Source organism: Sorghum bicolor, chromosome 10 (assembly GCF_000003195.3).
Source record: "Sorghum bicolor cultivar BTx623 chromosome 10, Sorghum_bicolor_NCBIv3, whole genome shotgun sequence".
Taxonomy (NCBI): domain Eukaryota; kingdom Viridiplantae; phylum Streptophyta; class Magnoliopsida; order Poales; family Poaceae; genus Sorghum; species Sorghum bicolor.
In genome coordinates, this window is record NC_012879.2 from 3415972 (window position 1) to 3438260 (window position 22289).

General features: G+C 48.6%; 6 protein-coding genes across 6 annotated transcripts; 5 read left to right on the plus strand and 1 right to left on the minus strand.

Moving 5' to 3' along the window:
* On the plus strand, positions 588-1964 carry LOC110430969. Its single transcript, XM_021449289.1, has 4 exons — positions 588-832; positions 911-1299; positions 1396-1469; positions 1575-1964. The coding sequence occupies exons 1-4, from the start codon at positions 588-590 to the stop codon at positions 1962-1964; spliced, it is 1098 nt and encodes a 365-aa protein (XP_021304964.1).
* LOC8071340 lies at positions 2065-3089 on the minus strand. Its single transcript, XM_002437813.2, has 3 exons — positions 2898-3089; positions 2679-2720; positions 2065-2598 (listed from the first exon to the last, which is right to left on the minus strand). The coding sequence occupies exons 1-3, from the start codon at positions 3087-3089 to the stop codon at positions 2065-2067; spliced, it is 768 nt and encodes a 255-aa protein (XP_002437858.2).
* LOC8069171 (glycolipid transfer protein 1) lies at positions 5220-7943 on the plus strand. Its single transcript, XM_002436460.2, has 7 exons — positions 5220-5412; positions 5614-5739; positions 6191-6246; positions 6506-6636; positions 6732-6867; positions 7374-7505; positions 7587-7943. Exons 2-7 carry the CDS (start codon positions 5622-5624, stop codon positions 7620-7622), a joined length of 609 nt encoding a protein of 202 aa, XP_002436505.1. The 5' UTR covers positions 5220-5412; positions 5614-5621; the 3' UTR covers positions 7623-7943.
* LOC110430798 lies at positions 8663-18909 on the plus strand. Its single transcript, XM_021448789.1, has 2 exons — positions 8663-9128; positions 15962-18909. Exon 2 carries the CDS (start codon positions 16705-16707, stop codon positions 17491-17493), a length of 789 nt encoding a protein of 262 aa, XP_021304464.1. The 5' UTR covers positions 8663-9128; positions 15962-16704; the 3' UTR covers positions 17494-18909.
* LOC110430970 lies at positions 11051-11703 on the plus strand. The gene is made up of 2 exons (XM_021449290.1): positions 11051-11578; positions 11685-11703. Exons 1-2 carry the CDS (start codon positions 11112-11114, stop codon positions 11701-11703), a joined length of 486 nt encoding a protein of 161 aa, XP_021304965.1. The 5' UTR covers positions 11051-11111.
* Positions 11715-12386, plus strand: LOC110430799. Its single transcript, XM_021448790.1, has 2 exons — positions 11715-11988; positions 12096-12386. Exons 1-2 carry the CDS (start codon positions 11718-11720, stop codon positions 12140-12142), a joined length of 318 nt encoding a protein of 105 aa, XP_021304465.1. The 5' UTR covers positions 11715-11717; the 3' UTR covers positions 12143-12386.

Consider the following 22289-nt stretch of genomic DNA (forward strand, 5'->3'; position numbering starts at 1 on the left):
CAAATGTATGAAAATATAGGAATTAAAAGCTTAAAAACTACGTAATAGGAAAACGGACAAGGAAAAGGGGCAAGAAACAAAGCCATGTAAGAGCATCTCCAAGAGATATGCTAAATGTACTAGCTAAATCTTATAATTTAGCAATTTTGTAAAATACAAGACTTCTCAAAAAACAAGAGTTCCACAAGAGGTTGGCTATTTCTCGTGTGCTAAATTAAAAAGATGTCACGTCAGCTAACTACCAGCCGATTCCCATCGGATCAAAGCCTCGGACCTGTTCCTCACGCGTGAATAGGAAGCAGGGACTCATCCTGCGGCTTGGCTTCACGTTCAGTAGGACCAGGAGAGTCCAATCCGGCGAACGGACCCGTTCCTCACACGCGTGTTGCCCAGGTTCCGGCTTCAATCCACCACCAGGAGACGTTCATCTTGCCGGCGACACGCTGCTGCTATCGTGTAAGTTTTTTGATACCTCATCATGTATGTTCATCTTTAGGTCACCTCTCAATGAGCAGATTCATCTGTAGGTGTTCGATCATCACCTCGTCCATCTGTACGTATTTGATCAAGCTAATCAAAGGTTCACAATGGAACTTGAAGATGTAGTTAATGAGCTGATGGATTCTTCATCGTCGTCGTCGTCATCGTCGGATGATGACGATGAGGTATATGCTGCAGCAGAGCATATAATACTATCAAACATTGTCAATCCAGCATGCCATCGTGGTTCTGTAGAGGGACATCGTGTTGTGAATCGTGACAGGCAGTCAGGACACTATGAAGATTATTTCTCAGATAATCCTACATATGGACCGAGCTATTTCAGGCGCAGGTTAATTTTCTCATATTTTATCGACTCATGTTAGTGTATACATGAGGCCTGAATAATTATTTTTATCTGATGGAATAGGTTTCGAATGCGACGTCACATGTTTGTCTGCATAATGAATGCCGTTGAGATGTATGATGACTATTTCGTGCAGAAGAGGAATGCGGCCGGAACCCTTGGACTATCTTGTTTGCAGAAGGTGGTGGCGGCTTTCCGAATGTTAGCTTATGGAGTAGCAGCTGATGCTATGGATGACTATATCCGTATTGGGGAGACTACTGCTCTAGAAAGTCTTAGAAAGTTTGTCAGAGCTATTGTTAAGGTATTTGGACATGAATACTTGAGGTTGCCCAATGAGGATGATACTGCCAGATTACTTGAGATTGGTGAGAGTAGAGGTTTTCCTGGCATACTTGGTTCCATTGATTGTATGCACTGGACCTGGAAGAATTGTCCTTATGCATGGCAAGGTATGTATAGGGGACATAAAAAGGAGCCAACAATTATTCTTGAAGCTGTTGCTTCTAAAGATCTTTGGATTTGACATGCTTTCTTTGGGATGCCAGGTTCGCATAATGATTTAAATGTTCTTCAAAGATCTCCTATATTTGCAAGGCTTGCTGAAGGTCAAGGGCCACAGGTAAATTATAGCATCAATGGGAATAGTTATACTATGGGTTACTATCTAGCAGATGGTATATATCCATCTTGGGCCACATTTGTGAAGACCATACCTGAGCCACAGGGTAATAAGAACAAATATTTTGCAAAAGCACAAGAAGCTTGTAGGAAGGATGTCGAACGAGCATTTGGTGTTCTACAAGCTCGTTTTGCCATTGTTCGAGCGCCGGCACGCGTGTGGGATGAGGATATAATTCAACTTGTCATGACGGTTTGTATCATTATGCACAATATGATTGTTGAAGATGAGGGAGTTGATGAAAAAGATTTCAAATATGATGATGTGGGAGAAAAGGTGACTGTATCACACGATGCTACACCTGAGTTCGATGCATTTATGCAGAATTACAAGAAGATCAAGGACAAGGAGACACACACACAGCTTCAAGCCGACCTTATCGAGCACTTGTGGCACAACTTTCCAGATTTATATACAAATAGTACTGTTGAATAATTTCATTATCACAACATCAAGGCATTATGTATTAATTTGCAGACCTATCTTCTTTGTTTGATTTATTAGACACTGTAATAGTTTCAGGCTTGCCTTTCATTTATATTGAAAACCTGAATGTTTTTCCTTTCATATCAATATTTATAATTCTTTCTTCTTCTCGATCCCGCTCAAAATCAAATTTTTCTTTGTCTAGTTTTATCCTTTCTTCCTGCAAGGTAAGGGCTTTTTGGCACATCTCTTGTTTCTTCAACTCCCTCTCCTCTTTCTTCAACTCCCTCTCTTTTTTCTTCAGCTCCTTCTCAGCATCCACCTCTTTCTTCTTTGCCAATAAATAATCTAAAGCTTCAATGCTCGAACGCTGCTTTAGTTTTAGCTTTTTCTTCTTAGTCCCTATAGGCCTCTCCACTGTGGTTATTGTGTTTTCAGTCTCAGCAACATAGTCTGCTACATCAGCAGCAGGAGTTGAATCAGCAGTGGTCTTTTGCTTTTTGCTGAAAGGTTTTTGAGGTCCAGTTGGCTGGCGCCTATTCGTCCACTTAGATTGGTCTTTGAGTATTTTCCAGCAATGTATGTATTGAAAAGTTCTGTTGAATGGGTCTTCATTCTTATACATAGTTAATGTGTTTGCTTGCTGCAATGGGAAACAAAGATGACACATGAGATTCAGCAAAAACATATAGGAGATTAGCATGTGAAGGTAGGTCATCTAACCTTGTCATCAACAGATGCACCACTCTGATTTCGGCCCTCTACCTTTGAAACACAACCAGCAAATATGTTGCAGTCATGTAGTATACTAGACCACCGACTCATTAGAGAACTTTGTGTGCGATCAGATTCAAATTCCTTTTTTGAATGAAAGTAATTATGTATTCTTTTCCAATAGGTATCTTTTGATTGATTGACTCCTCTCACAGGATCTAAACTCACATTTAGCCACGCTGACACCAACATCTCGTCCTCTTTAATAGTGAAATTTTTGGACCTTCTTTTATTTCCTTTGACGGCAGCAGGGACCTCATCGCGTGCTTGTATTTCATTATGAGGTGAGATATTGTCAGACACTCCACCTGGAGGGAAACCTTCTATAATCATATCGGTCAAAGGTCTCCCTGAATCCATTTCGGCTGTAAAAACATAACACAAGGAATATATTAGATGATGAACTGAACAAGGAACAAAACATAGTACAAATTAAAGCCTAATAATTTTCTGTAGACTGAGAAGGTGTGCTTGCTCATATGTACTATAAAATGTAGCCTAATAATTTTCTGCAGATTGAGAAGATGTGTTTGCACAGATGTAATACAAATTAAGTCTTATAATATTCTGCAGTCTGAGAAGGTGCGTGTATGAGAAAATTTCACACAGAGTTCTCTCAAAATTAATTTTTAGATGTACTACTGCAGCTTTGATTTTGAACACCACAAGTTCACATTGATCTGTGCTACTGCCTACGGCTGCCATTGTGCATCATTCAACCAGCAATGGTACAGCGCTAGTAGTACTAGTAGTCTGAACTTTCTTTGGATGGAAACCAAAGCTGCTTGAAGTATATAGAACTAAAAATAAGTCAAACTCATCCATGATACAAGCAACTAAAATCTTTGATCTTAGTTGGTTGGCTTCTTTGTGAACATCTTTTACAGTGAATTCCAGATCTCGGGACATGCCTAGGTTGCCTACTAGTTGGTTTATCATTCTTGTCTAAGGTTTATTATTCTTGACACTCAGACATGTTGTTTTGAAGCATTTTGTTGTCTGCTGATGAGCTCCCTGCTAACTATAAACTATTGAGACTGTAAACACTAAACCATCGAGCATGGACCCCCTACAGTTCCTAAACGACAGTGAGAGACTGAGAGATACGTACCGAATTAGACTCACCGGAGCACACATCGAGGAATGGGTTCGACGAAGCAGTAGCAGAACTGTTCGGTGCAAGGACTTGTCGTCGCTGGCCTCCTTGCGCCGCATTCTCCAACCAAGGGAGCACCACTGAGTCCTGCTGCTCCCATCCGACGGCTGCCGGGATCGACGAAGACGAGTTGTAATCTCCCCAGCGCAGTTGGGATCTCACATTTGCCTGCTGCTCCCATCCCAACTGCTGACGATCCGCCTGATGCTGCACCCATCCGCCTGCTGCTCCTATCTGCGTGATGTTGGGATAATAGAGTGGAGCAGTTGGGATCTCCCCGGCGCTCGACGGAGCTTGTCCATGACGAAGCTAATCCAGCGGTGCAGTGGGGTAGCGATTAGGAGGAAGCGACCTGTCCATGAGGAAGCGGCTCACAGTGAAGAGGAAAAAGGTAATTCGGAGCGAGTCGCGATTAGCTGCTCCAGCTGTCCAGCGGCGGCAGGAGCGGGTGAGAGGACAAGGCGATGGACGGGATGGGGAATTGCGGTATTCAGCGGGTCCGTCTGGATTCCCACGATGGGAAACTTCACAGCACGCGGGAAACTCTTCTCTGCGCGCGGGAAGGATTGTGGGCGCGCGCGGGCAAGCAGACGTTAGCAAACTATATAGCATATCTGTTGGAGCTCATTTTTTCCTGAAAAATTCCAAATATAGCATACACAACAAAGATAGCATATCTGTTGGAGGTGCTCTAATAGTAGAAATAAATGAAAATAAGAAAGAAATATTGAATTAAAAAGGAAAACAACAACCAAATCTAAAGAAGGAAAAATAAAATATAATACAGACCAACGCATAAAAAAAAATATAATAAAAAAATGTATAGAATATGCATACTACTAGAACAACATAAAATATAATATATCCTAGAACATCTCACGAGTGCTACCAGCCCTGAATGAACCCAACAGGGCACCAATGTACTCCCTATATATAGTCCGCAACAACTAATCATGAAAAACATAAAATTAAAAATTATATAAAAATAATTAATTAGAGTAAATAAATATAAATAAAATGAAAATAAGAATAAAAACTCACAAAGAAAAGAAAAAGGGGACGGTGAATTCAAAAAAGATGAAAAAGAGAAAAACTCACGGACGTACTAGAACTGGTGTAACCCACAAATATACAAAAGACATAGCACAAATTTACAAATTGAAAAAAAAAGAGAGAAGAAATAAAAGATCTATGATATGTGGGAAAAATAAAAAAGAAACGGGAAAGCAGGGATTACACGAGAGAAACGACCCACGTGAACCGCGGAGATACCGGCCCAATTCGTCTCGGCAGCCCACTACCAATCTGTGGAGAGATGGTCGGCCGTGTACTCGGGTCTGGTCCGACCCGAAGATTGCCGCTTTTCTTCTCCCGTCCACCCTGCGTCTCTCTGCTCGCGCTCTCGTCGAGCTACTAGGTGACAGCCGCTGCCGCCGCCCGCCGCTGCCTCCCTAAGCCACTTGCTCGGTCTAGCCTCGCCGGCTCCTTCGCAAGGTTGGCCCGTCGCCGGCGGCCAACACCCACCAGGTATTCGCACCCCTTCTCTTCCCTGTCCGAAATCGACCACCCGAACCCTATTCGGATCTGATCTAGTTACAAGTTGATACGATTTTATTATTATTATTATTATTATTTGCAAAATTTATTGGGTGTGTGTACACCATGTCCTTTACTGTGTCTGGCCCCTGGTTGCGATGATGGGTTTGATATATTTGTTGATACTTTCAGGTTCAGAGATGGCAGAGACGGTGTTCACCCCCTCTCTGGAAGGGATGAAGCATGTCAAGGCAGAGAACGGAGTCATTCTCACCAAGCCCTTCCTTGATGTCTGCAAGCAAATCCTGCCTGTCCTGGGTAACTCATTTGCTTCTCTGTCAGCTACATGAGGTTTTGAAATTTAAGTAGGAGTAGCTGCATTGCTTAATCTCTGATTTGGTACCATGCTTAGTTAAGTTGTGGGGCGGCAGCAGTGAACGGGCTTGAGTTATTCCTCACGCGACGCGACACATGGTAGATTGATCTTCTAAACAAGGTTTCTGATAGCTAGACAAATTATCGTCGACATGCCACCATGGAGACACACACAAGTTTATTTTGATGGTTGTAAATTTTGTACGCACATCTGTGTGGTACTTCTGTTGATCTTTGAATCAAGCTTAGTTGTTGTCTTAAACCATGGAAGAGCAAACCATTGGGTCTTAAAATCGCAGTTCTGTGTTCCTTTATGTTGAGCTGTACTTGTGTTGCTTAAACAATAAACTATTTGTCAATAATTTTCCCTTTATCCCCTGCTTTTGTGCACCAGATAAATTTGGAGCTGCTATGGCACTTGTAAAAACTGATATCGGTGGCAATATCACAGTAAGCAAATCTTTCTGCAAGATTTTCTATTATACTAGTAACATTCAAAGGTTATCTTCCATTCTTTTCTGTTGGTAATAGCTGGGCAGTTGACGGCAGTGTTTATGTTGTCTTTCAGTTATCTATGTTGAGATAATTGATATTGATAGCTACTTTAGACTATTCTGCCTCTTGCTTAGTTCATTTCTCACTTCTGGAGCCCTTGGGGTTCCATTTTTTTTTCTTTTTAATTTCAATTGACTCGATCCTCTTCTGTCAGAGACTGGAAACAAAGTATTCTTCAGATCCATCAAAGTATGAACACTTGTACAGCATGGTTCAGGAAGAAGTTCAAAACAAGACAGCAAAAGGTTCCTCAAGCTGCACAAATGGGCTTCTGTGGCTCACGAGGTGCTTCGATTTCTTATTCTTTTGTCACTTTTCATTGCAACTTGCTCAGCATGCCAAGTATGTGACTTTTATTTACTCAAAATTTTGCATGTCAGGGCCATGGATTTCCTTGTTGAGTTGTTTCGTAACCTTCTTGAGCATGCAGACTGGACCATGACTCAAGCTTGCACTGATTCATACACCAAGACTCTGAAGAAATTTCATGGCTGGCTTGCCAGTTCTAGTTTTACGGTATAATCTTTCACTCTATATAGTGATCCATACAAGTGATGGAATTCTATCCACATTAGCAATCTGTTTCTTCAACGTTCTTTATTGAGAGAATATTATCAACATGTGAATTCTGGAAATGTGTGTCTAGTTTTCACATGGACTGCCAACCTGAATAACAAAGCATCAGCGCATGATAGATCAAAGAACAGCTTTGATTTGTTTTAAATCAGAAAAGTTCTTTTCAAGAACATTTTCTTGTCACATCCAGTTTTGTATCTATGACTTCATCAATCCAAATTCTTCCATCCAGTCTTCTCTCTTTGAAGAACTAAAAAGTTAAAACAGGTGTTTTCGCAATTTCTAGCTACAGACGACAAACACCAGATAGTCATTTAGTTAATTTGAACTGTCTACTGAAACCCTGATCTTTTAAGATTGTTTGCGTACTTTTAGTTAGAGTATATCTCTTTTATTGGTGCTACCATTTGTTGATTTATTTTTTGTGACTTAAATGTTGATGGCAGGTGGCCATGCGGCTCGCTCCTAATAGAGATAAATTTATGGAGGTCATTAGTGGAACTGGTGACATCAATGCAGATATTGAGAAATTTTGCACAACCTTCTCTCCTTTCCTCAAAGAAAATCATGAATTTCTGGTACGGTCTCTCCCAATTCAAGATTCGGTTTTGCTACTTTGGTCTCTTGTGAAATAGCTCTTGAAGCTGCTATTCTTGCAGGCGAGCGTTGGTCTTGATGACATGAAGGCTTCATAGAGTAATCTCCGTGGCGATTACAACAAACAACAAAATAAACATGTCTTATCAATCTCAAGTGTTGCAGAGGATATACCTGTTTTCCGTAGCCATCTTCCCCTTGAAAATTATACAGGGTCGTAATAATTGTCCGCATGATTGACCATGGCTACTTACACAGCGAATTGACAGTACTCAACAAATTTACTTTCCAAACTCAGTCCCTTGTTACAGAAAATTTACATATGATTATGTGGAACTCTTGTGTTGTATAGTTCTCTATCCTCAAATCTTGCAACAGGTAAATTCCTGCGAAAATCAGAAACGTTACCACCTAGCAAATAATGTGTCTGCCACGCCAGATGTTCACCTTTCTAACAATAGCAGTTTTTCGATTCTGGATTCTTGCCAAGTGATCTGTTCCTCGAAGTAAATGTTCTTAAGTGAATTGTAGTTACTCGGCCTTAAACATAGCATCTTGTTAACAATGCCAATCGGCCAGGTTTGCTGTTTAGACATCAAGTTCTTGTGAAATTCGATAGCAGTTGTGCTGACTGAGTTGTTTTAAGTTGGTTGGTGGAATAATAAGGCCTTGTTTAGTTCACCCCGAAATCCAAAAAGTTTTCAAGATTCTCCGTCACATCGAATCTTGCGGCACATGCATGAAGCATTAAATATAGACAAAAATAAAAACTAATTACATAGTTTGTCTGTAAATCGTGAGACGAATCTTTTGATCCTAGTTAGTTCATGATTGGACAATATTTGTCAAATAAAAACAAAAATGCTACAGTAGCGAAATCCGAAATTTTTTCGGAACTAAACAAGGACTAAGCATTTGTTACGTGTGGATGTTTAGTAAGGGCATTGTTCATTTAACTGTGTATGCTTAACAGTTAACATTAGGGTGCTACACGCCTACACTAACCGTCGCAAAAAAAAAAGGTACTACACTAACGAGGGTAGTTGAGCAAAGACATAGTATAAAGATCTCTACCAGTGGAAAATGACACAGATCGCCGCCTAAACAAGCCATCGTAAACATGGACCATGAAAAGGGCCGAAAGGCAGATAGATGGAGGACAGGAGGAGCTATACATACGTATAATACCATTCAATACTAAAACACGCTGGTTGTAGAAAGTTACCAATACGTGATTTGAAGGCTTTAGGCCTTGAAGCAGATCGCTGAGCTAGCTAGGTAGCTCCCCCGTCCCACCGCCGGCGGCCACCCGGCCCCGGCGTCCACCAGCCCCGGCCGTCGGGCTCCCCGGCGCCCGCCACAAGTCGCAGGTTGCGGAGGCGCCGTCTCCCGACCGCCATGGACCGTTCCCGTCTCTCTTGGGCTTTGCAAGTTCAGGCCGAGGATCCCATATCGGGGGCAGCGGCCACCTTTCAACTGCCCCCTCTCGCCGCCGCCGCGCAGGCCTCCCTTGTGCTGCGCGCAAGCTCCTTGGACCCTGAGGCTGCACCTTTCGCCGGATCTCCGCTTCGTCCCGGGGGATGCTTTGCCTCACCGACTCTGAGGTGTTAGGTTGATCTCAGGCCCAGCCCAACGGCTGGGGCCTCTTACCCCCTGGATCGCGCCCTGATCGGGGGCGCCCAACCGATCCATGGTTGGTGGGCCCCCGACGCGCTGCGCTATATAAACAGGAGTGGGGGCCGCAGGCACGTTTGACGAAGTTCGCCGTGCACACAACCCCACTCGACAAATCCTAGGCCTTCCGATCGGCTTGCGCAGTGGCGTCGGGAAGCACCACCGCGCCGCCTCCGTTCTACTACTACCCCGTCGTCGGTCAGTGCCGGTGGAGGCCCGAAGGACGACGTGATCTACATCGGCGCAGCACCTACACTCACACCATGGACGTCTCCGGATCTGCTCCTTCCACCAACGACGGTCGAAACCCTAAACTATTGATCTATATGTTTCTACTAAATTGTAATAGATCTAGTGTATGCACATATATATAAATGTCACTGTATGCATTGTTTTATCCCGAAACCCCGTTCATCCTATTGCTAGTAGATCCTGTAGATCCATCAATGGTATCAGCCGATCTAGTAATAGATCGGGGTTTTCGGGTTTTACCCAGCAAGAACAGCAAGTAGAAGGAGAGGATTTTCGAATTCCTAACCCTAGCGCTCAGATCCAAAACCCCAACCCTAGCACAAGAACCAGATCAGGGAAGGGGATTTCAAAACCCTAACCCTAAACAGCAAGGGGAAGGAGTACCCTTACCTGGGACCCACCTATCCCGACCTCGTCTCCGGCCGTTTCTCCATGGCGGGCGGGACGCACGGGCAAGCTCAGGGCACCGCACACGAAACGCTCGACGGCGGCGCGCTCCGCAGTGAGCGAGCGCGCGCACCGGCGAGCGACCCGTTAGCGGCGCCATCTCCTTCTCCGGCCGGTAGCGTTCTGCTGTGGGGCGCGGTGTGGGCTGGGGAGAAAAGCACAGAGAAAGAGAAAGAAAGGCACCAGCGGCTCCTTCTCACCGGCGTCGGGCCACCTCGGCCGTGGCTGCTGTAGGCGTTGTGCGCCGTCAAGAAGCAAGAGAGAGAGGGCGACGGCGGTGGCCCTGCTGCCGGGCACGGTGCCGGCGGCGGCGGCTCCCTGCTGTCCATGCGCTGAGAGAGAGAGACAGAGAAGAGAGAGAGAGGGCGACGGCAAGAATGAGGGCTAGGGTTTCAAGGGTCGAGCCGGCCTGGGGGTTTTGTTTCCCCGAAATCGAAGGACGGCCGTTGGATCTTGATCAACGGCCACGGTCGATCTGGGCCGCTTTTGGCCCAGGCGGGGGCGTAGATTCCCGGCCCAGGCCCAGGTTGCGGCCTGGGCGCGGGGAGAGCAAGCGGCCGGCTGGCCAACTGGGCCAAATTCGGCCTAACTGGGCCGCGAGCCTCCAGTCAGCGAAGAAGAAAAAAAAAAACAGGCAGGCCTGGGCGCTGCGCGCTGCTCCGCGCGCCGAGCTGGGCCGCAAGCGACCGTGGGCCGAATCGTTGGCCGCGACATGTTTAAGCACAGAAATTTCTTTTTTCATATTCCATTTTATTTTCAGAAGCATTTAAATAATGTTTTGCTCAGTTTTAAATTCTATTTAATTTGCACCAACGTGTATATTATCTAGAAAAGCACAGTCAGCAAGTTATGCTTCTGAAAATAGCAAAAAAATTAATGTTTTCCGCTGCGCAAGTTATATTTTAATTCTCCTATTAAATTGAACCAACGGGACATTTAATTTGAGAAACGAGTTTTTAAAGCCCAGTATTTTTGTGATATTGTTATTTTTTGACCAACGTTAATAATAACAATATTGCAAATTTCGAGTTCTAATTTTATGCATATATTCTATTCTGCCCAACGGTGATTAGAATTTATGTAGAGAGTTAACTTTTTGTATATCTTGATTTTGACCAACGTTAAATTAAGATATGCAATTATTTTTTCCTAGATTTAATGTTAATGTTCTCACTATTTTCTCATATTTAATTTCAGACCAAGCACTCAATGCGATGCACTTCATCAGTGCAATCCCAAAGCTGACGGGGCAGAACTATGTTCTGTGGCGCGAGGAACTTGATGCTGCTCTAGCACTTGCTGAGATAGATTTGGCTCTTCAGGAGCCAAAGCCCACTGAGCCAAAGGAGCCCGAAAGGGCTCAGAATGAGACCGATGAAGCTTTTGCTAATCGGAAGCGAGACTTTGCTCCCATCAGAGCAAAGTATGATCTTGAGAAGTACAAGTGGGAAAAGTCAAACCGCAAGTGCAAGATTGTCATCAAGAAAACCATCACAGAGGGCCTAAGAGGTGCCATCCCAGAATGTGAGACAGCAAAAGAATACCTTGAGAAAGTAAAGAATCAGTTTACTGGTTCCACCAAAGCCCATGCTTCCACCCTGATCCAGAAACTCACTAACATGAGGTTCACAGGGGGGAGTGTGAGAGAGCACATTCTGAGCATGAGCACCATGGCAGCCAAGTTAGAGAAGCTAAAGATGCCCCTTGCTGATGGTTTCCTCATTCACCTAGCTCTAAACTCACTTCCTAAAGAGTATGAGACTTTTGTTGTTAACTACAACACACAGCCAGAGGAGTGGGATTTAGAGAAAGTGATTGCTATGTGTGTGCAAGAGGAAGAAAGGCTCAAGAATGCAAATGGTGGTTCTGTGAACTTTGTGAAAGGAAAGAACAAGAAGCCATTCTACAACAAGAAAGCTCCAGATGCCTCCACCTCCCAGAACAAGGGAGGAAGCTCTTCACAGCCTAAAGCACAGCCAAAGCAAGACAACCAGCACAGGCAGGAGGACCCGGATCGCTGTAGATGGTGTAATGAGACAGGGCATTGGAAGCATGACTGCCCTAAGTTCATGAAACATTGCCTAGTGAAAGGTGAGGACATTATAACTTTTGTTGATGAATCCTTATATCTAAGTTATGCTAGATCCACATGGTGGATTGACTCAGGTGCAACTGTTCATGTTGCAAACTCTTTGCAGGGATTCAGTGGAGGGAGAACCCTTCAAAGAGGAGAAAGACAGATTAAGGTGGCCACTGGTGTTGAAGCTGAAGTTCAAGCTATAGGAAATTTATCTCTAGATTTAGCTAGTGGCTTCACCCTTGAGTTGCATGATGTTCTTTATGTTCCCTCTTTAGCTAGAAATTTAATTTCAGTTTCATGTTTGTCAGACTATGGTTTTGATTGCCATTTCAGCAAGAATGATTGTAAGCTACAGTTAAATAATAAATGTGTGGGTCTTGCCTTCCGACAAGACAAACTTTATTTATTATCTTTGTCTGAGAATGTGAATGCTGAATGTAATAACGCTGAGAATGCAATACCCGCAGATGCTAGCAAGAAAAGAAAGAGAATTGATTCCTCATCGAAATTATGGCACTGTCGTTTAGGCCATATTTCGAGGGGGAGAATAGAACGCTTAGTCAAAGAATCAATCCTCCCACCATTAGAACTCTCAGAGTTAGAGCAATGCGTTGATTGCATTAAAGGCAAGTTAGTAAAGAACATAAAGAAAGGCGCTAAGCGAAGCATGGGAGTACTAGAATTGATCCACACAGACATCTGTGGACCTTTTCCAGTGACATTTGTGGATGGTTTTGATTCCTTCATCACATTCACAGATGACTACTCTCGTTTTGGATACATCTATCCAATCAAAGAACGCTCAGAAGCTTTAGACAAATTTAAGATATTCAAGGCTGAGGTTGAAAACCAACTAGACAGAAAAATCAAAGTAGTAAGATCTGACCGTGGGGGGGAGTACTACGGTCGACATACCCCTTATGGACAAGTTCCTGGACCTTTTGCAAGGTTCTTACAGGAAAATGGCATAGTAGCCCAGAATTCAATGCCAGGGGACCCACAGCAGAATGGAGTAGCAGAAAGGCGTAACCGTACTCTAATGGATATGGTGCGCAGCATGATGAGCTATTCCACTCTGCCACTGAGTTTGTGGATGGAGGCCTTAAAAACCGCCATTCATATTCTCAACAGAGTTCCAAGCAAGTCAGTACTTAAAACCCCGTATGAGTTGTGGACCGGCAGGAAACCCTCAGTCAACCATCTGCGTGTCTGGGGGAGCCCCGCTGAAGCAAAAGTGTTTAACCCAAACATAGGAAAGCTAGACCCCAAAACAGTAAGTTGTCATTTCATTGGCTATCCAGAAAAGTCGAAAGGTTATCGTTTCTACTGCCCTGGTAGACATACCAAGTTTGTGGAAACGAGACACGCTAGTTTTCTAGAAGATCAGATGATCAGGGGGAGCAAGGCAGCGCGAGAAATTAACCTTGAAGAGAAGCGGGTGTTCGTGCCCATTCCCATGGTGCAAGAACCCTACTTTACGCTGCCTGTTGTTGTTGGATCTACACCAGTAGTGACAACACCTGCTGCCTTTTCGCCTATGGCCAATTTGGAACCTGTCCCTCAGGAGCCGAATGAACCCATAGTCGAAGAACAACAGCCCCAACAAGAGCAACCTCAAGAAGAAATGCCAGTAGCAGAAACTTCTGGCAGACCTCAAAGAGCGAGAAAGTCTCCTATTCCAGATGACTATATAGTCTATGAATGCGAAGAAGTTCAGATGGAGGATGAACCCACTTCATTTGAAGAAGCCATGAGGAGCACCGAAGCATCTAAGTGGCAAGAAGCCATGGAAGATGAATTAAAGTCTATGAGTACCAATAAAGTTTGGGACCTAGAGAAAATTCCTGAAGGAGCCAAAACAGTAGGCTGCAAATGGGTCTACAAGGTGAAACGTGACTCCAAAGGGAACATAGAAAGGTACAAAGCAAGACTGGTAGCCAAGGGTTTTACTCAGCGAGAAGGGATAGATTATAATGAAACATTCTCTCCCGTCTCGAGCAAGGACTCTTTTAGAATCATAATGGCCCTAGTGGCACATTTTGATCTAGAATTGCATCAAATGGATGTGAAGACAGCTTTCCTCAATGGGGATCTAGAAGAAAGAGTATACATGGCACAACCGAAAGGTTTTGTTGTGACAGGCAAAGAAAGAATGGGCTGTCGCCTGAAGAAATCCATTTATGGATTAAAGCAAGCATCCAGGCAGTGGTATTTAAAGTTTGATAAGACAATCAGAAAGTTTGGGTTTACAGAGAACGTTGAGGACAATTGCGTATATGCAAAGTTTAAGAATGGGAAATACATTTTCCTAGTACTGTATGTAGATGACATTCTACTAGCCAGTAGTGATGTCACTCTACTGCAGGAAACCAAGAGATTTTTGTCCTCAAATTTCGATATGAAAGATTTAGGTGAAGCTTCTTTTGTCTTGGGCATAAAGATTCACCGAGATAGAAGTCGAGGGGTATTGGGATTGTCCCAAGAGGCATATATAGAGAAAATATTGAAGAAATTCAATATGCATAAGTGTAGACCTTCACCTGCTCCTATTGTAAAAGGTGACAAGTATGGGGAACATCAATGTCCCAAGAGCAAGTTCGAGCGCGATCGCATGCAAGCCGTTCCATACGCTTCAGCTGTCGGAAGCTTACAGTATGCTCAAGTGTGCACACGCCCAGACCTGGCTTTTGTGACCGGGTTACTTGGTAGATATCAAAGTAATCCAGGTATGGAACACTGGAATCTAGTAAAGAAAGTCTTAAGGTACTTGCAAGGCACGAAAGGGCTCATGTTAACCTATAGAAGATCTGATGACCTACAAATAGTAGGGTATTCAGATTCTGATTACGCGGGAGATGATAGAAAGTCTACCTCAGGGTATGTATTCACTCTCGCGCAAGGAGCCATATCATGGAAGAGCTCAAAACAAACAATAGTCACTGCATCGTCCACAATGTATGCTGAGTTTATTGCTTGTTATGAGGCATCAGGACAGGTGAATTGGCTTAAGAAATTTATACCCAGTTTAAAGGTGGTCGACAGCATTGATAAACCACTAAAGTTGTATTGTGACAACGAGCCAGCAGTGTTGTATGCTCACAACAAAAAGTCAAGCAATGCAGCCAAGCACATTGACATAAAATATTATGTTGTCAAGGATAAAATCCGGGATCACGTCATAAGTCTTGAACATATAAGCACAGAAAAGATGCTAGCGGATCCGCTTACCAAAGGCTTACCGCCCAACGTGTTCAGAGAACATGTAGCCGGCATGGGTTTAAGGGAAAGCCTGTGATTCCTGGATAGTAAGGGGCCCAAGGCGAGAATTCATCTCTAAATAGAAAAGTGTTTGTGGCTGTCTAATCTAGCAGTGATAACTGTCAAGATGAAGCATGCTCAATACACTGATTTGTGATGGGGTGAGTTGACAAAGCGAGATAGCACAGTTGAGATCAAGGGGGAGAATGTTAGGTTGATCTCAGGCCCAGCCCAACGGCTGGGGCCTCTTACCCCCTGGATCGCGCCCTGATCGGGGGCGCCCAACCGATCCATGGTTGGTGGGCCCCCGACGCGCTGCGCTATATAAACAGGAGTGGGGGCCGCAGGCACGTTTGACGAAGTTCGCCGTGCACACAACCCCACTCGACAAATCCTAGGCCTTCCGATCGGCTTGCGCAGTGGCGTCGGGAAGCACCACCGCGCCGCCTCCGTTCTACTACTACCCCGTCGTTGGTCAGTGCCGGTGGAGGCCCGAAGGACGACGTGATCTACATCGGCGCAGCACCTACACTCACGCCATGGACGTCTCCGGATCTGCTCCTTCCACCAACGACGGTCGAAACCCTAAACTATTGATCTATATGTTTCTACTAAATTGTAATAGATCTAGTGTATGCACATATATATAAATGTCACTGTATGCATTGTTTTATCCCGAAACCCCGTTCATCCTATTGCTAGTAGATCCTGTAGATCCATCATGAGGCATCCCTCTCAAGCCTGGACGACTCGCCAGCCTTGGGTCGAGGTCCGACGGCCCCGCGCCCCCGTGGTCAGCGTCGGCGCCGCCGTCGCCGTGCACGCAGGGGGGGGTGCCGCGGGGGTCCCGCACCGCCTACAGCACTCGCCGTCGAGCCCAGCGCCTCGCCTTGCATCCATCGTCGTTCACCCAGCGCGCATGTCGGTTCAGCCTGACGCGGATGGATTCCGGGCTGTCCAGAGTCGACGTCGTTGGCGGCGCGCGCCGGCGGCCAGCCGGCCGGTGCCGGCGATCTTAGTCGGTAAGTGTTTCAACTGTTTATCCGAGAACCACGTCTGGGCTAACTGTCCAGGTCCGGCGCGCTGCTTCAATTGTCTCGAAGCCGGTCACCAGTCGCGTGACTGTCCGCTTCCGCCGAGGTCCGGGGTCCGCGGTGGGAAGCGGGGCCGTTCGCCGGGAAGCCTTTACCGCCGTGGAGACCCGCGTAGGCGTCGCTCTTCCACACGGAGGCCTCCCGCGCCACCGGCGACGTCCGACACGGCCTCCGCGCGTTCGGTCTCCACTAGCAGGTCCCCCTCTGTTCCGCCGGGGTGCGGCCCTCCTACCCCGGTCGTCGTTGCGGCGCGGCCGTCGACGCCCGACACAGCCTCCGCGTGTTCGGCCTCCACCGGCAGGTCACCCTCTGTTCCGCCGGGATGCGGCCCTCCCACCCCGGTTGTCGCTGTGGGGCTGGACGAACCACCGGCCGATGAGCCGGCCGGCGCCGCTCGGCGCGGCTCGGGTACCCAAGTCGGTGGCCAAGCCGGGGCTTCAACCGGCGGCGGAGCTGGCCGCGCTTCCTGGCCGTGTCCAGGGGCTCTCGCGAGCCCTCCTACGTCGTGCTGCGCAGCATCCAGCTTCCCCGAGAGCAAGAGCACGAAACCCGCTGCTTGAGATGGTCGTCATGCCGCGCACGCCAGCCATCCAGGCGGCGGAGGACGCCTTGTCACTCGCTCTACTCGCCATGGTGGTCGGGACGCGACCGCCCGTCACTCCTGCCATGATGCTGGAGCACCTGCACGCGTCCTATGGTCTCAATGAGGATGTCATCTCTGTGCGGAGGACCCAGCCCGACGACTTCATTGTCCGCTTCTCCAGGCAGGCGGACCTTGACAGGGTGCTCAGTTCACCGGAGCCGCGTGGTACGCCGTTTACCTTGCGCTGGCGCCGGTGGAATCGTCTCATTTCAGGTTCTGCTGGGGCCTTCCGCTTCCGGGTGCTTGTCGGAATGAAAGGTATCCCGTCGCACGCGCGATCGGAGGAGGTCGCGCAGGTGCTGCTGGGATCATCGGGCGTGAAGGTGGAGATCGCCAACCCGGACGCCGTCAGTGATCCGGACGATGAGAGGAACTCTTCGTTGCTGCCTGGTGCGCCCACCCCGACCTTATTCCCGACGAGAAGATTCTTGCCATCCCGGAGCCGGAGGAGGCGCACGACGGCGGACCTCCACTATTCCTTCGACCATGGGAGATCATCCATTCAGAGGTACCTGCCCTAAGGTACTTTGTGCGTCTGCACATCGTCGAGTTCCAGGACTGGAACACCCCTCCGCCCTCCGACGACGACGACGACGGCGACCTCCATGGCGGAGGCGGTTGTGACTCCGACGGCGGCGACAGCAACAGCAACGGCTACTGGCCGGGTCTCGCCGGCGCTGGTGGCGGCGGCACGCGGCCGCGCACGACGCGCTTCGGCAGGCCGAGCGATCCGACGCTCGGCCGCGGATCGGGTCCCGGATTCCTGCCACGTCAGCATGGGAGCGGCATCTTGGTGGGCCAACTCCTCTGCCCTGTCGCATCGACGTGTCCCATCAACAACTGCCCCCCTAGCAGTGGCAGGAATTCAGGACAGGCGGAGTCACGGAGCTCCCCCATCGACAGCGTTGACATCTGCCGCTCACCCTCTCCTGTCATATCGACATCGGCAGACCCGATGTGGTCAGAGGCGTGTTTGATCGTGCCTAAAGCTGCACCGCCACCCGTCGCAGTGGCCCAATCTGTCGACCGCGACCCGCGGCGCTTCTGCTGCTCGGGCACCGCGCCGAGTGGGACCGCTGCTTGGTCCCCGGAGGAAGATTTCATGTCTTTGTTGGGCCGAAAGCTCAGCTTCGAATCTGCACCTGATGGGCCTGCGTTCTTATACAAGTCCAGCATAGTAAATGTGGCAGCCCAAGAAAACACGATGTTGTTGACAGAACTCAACATAGGGGGGCACCTGGAGGCCCCTAGCAAGAGACAATTGTCGCCAACAAACTCACGGCCCACGTTCAACGTCACTGAAGACAACTCTTCTCGTGCGCCGGAGACCACATCGTCCTGCCCCCTGTCGACACATGTGGGGAATTTCGTCGACTCCTTACGGGTGCCTCTGCAGGCTCCCGTGCTGTCATCCACTCCGCCACGACGTATCACCAAAGCGGCGGACAAAGCGGACGACGATGGCTGGATACCCAAGCGAAGCGCACGACTGGCGGCCAAAAGCAAGTTCCGTGCCGCCAAGCCGGAAGCTCAAGCTAGGCACGTCATGATGAAGAAGCTTGGCCTCGAGGTACAAACCGAGGTCCCAGACGAACCCTCCTTCGATGAATTTCATGCTGCCCTGAAGTTCCCGCTAAACTCATCGACAAAGGAAGCAATGCAGGTTCTGTTCCATGGCAGGAAGCAGCTGGCACTTGGTGCCGTTAGCGCCGCCTAGTGTACTTCTCGGCCTTGCGTCAGTCGCGATCATTGTAATCCATGTTAAGTTCAAACATTATGATCTGGAACCCGAGGGGTCTCAACATGCGAGCACGAAGGTCGGTCGTCCGCGAGTTCCTCTTACAGGAACGCGCTACCGTGCTCTACCTGGTTGAGACCAAACTGGATGTACTCACTGCTTCTATGGCCTCTGAATTAATGGGATTGGCCTTTGATTATGTATTGTTGCCTTCGATTGGGGCGTCCGGGGGCATCATAGTGGCTTGGGACCGCGCCGAATGGGTGGTCTCGGCACACGCCTGTCGTTCCTACTCAGTTACGCTGGAGATCGCCCACATCTCCTCGCCTGCAAGTTCCTGGACCCTGTCGTGCGTCTATGGTCCTGTGCTAGAAGACCTCAAGCCGGCCTTCGTGACTGAGTTACGTGATGTGTGTACTCAGTACACGGGGCCGCTCCTGGTATGTGGTGACTTCAACCAAATCTACTGCGCGGAGGACAAGAACAACAGTCGTCTCAACCTGCGCTCCATGCGTCGGTTTCGTCGGGCGATAGACGAGTCACACCTACAAGAGCTGTATCTGAATGGTCGACTGTACACTTGGTCCAGCCGGAGAAGCACGCCGACGCTTGAGCGTCTTGATCGAGCTTTCGCCAATGTCGACTGGCTTGAGGCTTTCCCATCTCACCACCTACGTTGCCTCTCCTCGGATTGCTCCGACCATTCTCCACTATTGCTGCAGCTGTGCTCCCAGCCTTGGGCCAAGTCGCGCTTTCGCTTCGAGGCATTCTGGACTCGCCTTGACGGCTTCCAGGAAGTAGTCGCAGACGCCTGGGACGCTGAGCTGCCGGGGGCTGATCCCTGCAGGTTGCTGGATTTCAAGCTCAGGAAGACGGCAAAAGCGCTGCAGAGTTGGAGCATGAAATGCATTGGGAGTGTGCGCTCACAACTATTCATGGCACGAGAACTCATCGCCCACTTTGACAAAGAACAGGAGACCAGAGTGCTCACGCAGGACGAGTGCGCCATACACAGCCAGTTCAAGCTCATGAGCCTGGGCCTTGCATCCCTGGCACGCACAATTGCCAGGCAGCGTGCACGCCTAAGGTTCCTGCGTGAGGGGGATGCGAACACAAGATTCTTTCATCTGCAGGCGTGTCACCGGAGCCGCAAAAACATCATACCGGCGATCCTGCATGACGGTGCTTAGGTGTCCGCCGAGCAGGCCAAGTCGAATGTAATATTTGACTACTTCAACTCCATCTTGGGCGCACCGTTCAGCCGCTCACACTCCATTCGGCTGGATGATCTCCTGCCGCAGCTTGATTTGTCCGGTATGGACAGCTGCTTCTCCGAACAGGAGATCTGGGAGACGATAAACACGATGCCGAGCGACCGTGCACCGGGGCCAGACGGATTTACTGGGCTGTTCTACAAAGCTGCTTGGCCCATCATTAAGCGGGATGTCATGAACGCTATGAATGCCCTATGGTCGCTTGATGCACGCAGCTTCAATCTACTCAACGACGCATTCATGGTGCTGCTGCGAAAGAACAATGCCCCTACCATGCTCAAAGACTTCCGCCCAATTGCTCTCATCCACAGTTTTGGCAAGTTGTTCGCCAAATGCCTTGCTAGGCGCCTTGGGCCAAGAATGAATGAGATGGTTGCGCACAACCAAAGTGCTTTCATCATGAATAGAGCTATACATGACAACTTCAGAACAGTTCAGCTTGCGTGTCGATGGCTTTATTCCAAGAAATTTCCGTCACTACTACTCAAGGTCGATATTGCCAAAGCATTTGATTCAGTAGGCTGGCCTTTCCTCCTAGAAGTACTGCAACACCTTGGCTTCCCCGTCGATACTTGGACTGGATCTCCATCCTCCTGTCTACTGCCAGCACCCGTGTGCTTGTCAATGGAAGGCCGGGACGTCGGATCTCCCACGCGCGGGGGCTGCGCCAGGGTGACCCCATTTCCCCGATGCTATTCGTGCTCGTTATGGAGGTACTGAATTCGCTCATCAAGGAGGCTGACCGGCGTGCTGTGCTGTCGCCGCTACCAGGCCAAGTCGTCGTGCACTGAGCCTCACTCTATGCAGATGACCTTGTCATATTGTTGGCACCACAGGTGGACGACCTCGTTTGCCTGACGCAGATCCTACAGCTGTTCGCGGGCGCCTCAGGACTTGTCAGCAATCCCGACAAGTGCATCGCCACGCCTATCTGTTGTGATGATGATATGATCCAAGCTGTCCAGGCAGCGTTTCCGTGCACGATCTCTAACTTCCCTTGCAAGTACCTCGGCGTTCCTCTATCGCTTAGACGTCTGTGCCGTGCTGATGAGCAACCTTTGATCGATGCGGTCGCTGCAAGAATCCCGACCTGGAAGGCGGGGATGCTAACAAATGCAGGGAGGGTCACTCTAACCAGATCCACCCTGTCAGCCATCCCCATTCACCTGAGCATCGCCTGCTGCCTATCAGCCTGGGCCATCTCTCAGATTGACAAAAGGAGGCGCGCCTTTGTCTGGACTGGCAATGACTCTTGCAGTGGTGGGAATTGTCGTTTGGCTTGGCCTGCTGTGTGCCGGCCGACTGACCTTGGTGGCCTTGGGTTAATTGACCTGCGAGTTGCTGGTTATGCGTTAAGGCTACGATGGGAGTGGCTATCTCGTTCCGAGCCACGACGTTGCTGGACGTCGCTGCCGTCGCGAACAGAGCCGTGCGTCGCCGCGATGTGCGCGGCCAGCATCACTGTGGCGGTTGGCGACGGCGCATCGGTGCGCTTGTGGACCGACTGCTGGGCTTCGGTCGGGCCGCTACACAGGTTTGCGCCATCCCTTTTCGCGGCGACGTCGCGTACTGGGAGGAAGCGAACGCTAAGGGAAGCTGTCCTCGACAACCAGTGGGCACGCGATGTCTCTGGTGCCTTGACTGTACAGGTCCTGCGTGAGTACCTGCAGGTCTGGGAAATCCTGCGCTCTGTTCAGCTCCAGGTTCATCTGCCAGATCGCTTCATCTGGAAGTGGTCCGCGGACGGCACGTACTCAGCTTCCTCGGCATATCGTGCATTCTTTGCCGGCTCCACCAGGTTGCTCGGCGCCAAAGAGCTCTGGCAGACCAAGGCGCCACCAAAGATTAAGATGTTCTTCTGGCTTGCCCTACACCGGAGGCTCTGGACCGCGGAGCGACGCAAGCGCCATGGCCTGCAAATCAATGACGATTGTGCGCTCTGTGATCAGCACGCCGAGACAGTGAGCCATCTGTTTTTGGCTTGTATTTTCGCTCGCCAGGTTTGGTTCGGCGTCCTTGACCGTCTTCAAATGGTCAACTTGATGCCATCCGGTGATCACGAGCTAGGTGATTGGTGGATCGATCTGCGAAAGCGGCTTGACGTGGACTCACGAGGGCTGTTCGACAGCCTGCTACTTCTAATTTCTTGGAGGTTATGGAAGGAACGCAACGCGAGGGTATTTGGGCGCGCACCGTCTTCTGTGCATGAGGTAGTCGCCGCGATCGCCGCCGAGGGTGAGGAGTGGGCGTCCGCAGGCTATGCGCCGCTGCTGGCCCTACAAGTTCTCTGGTCGCAAAATCAGGG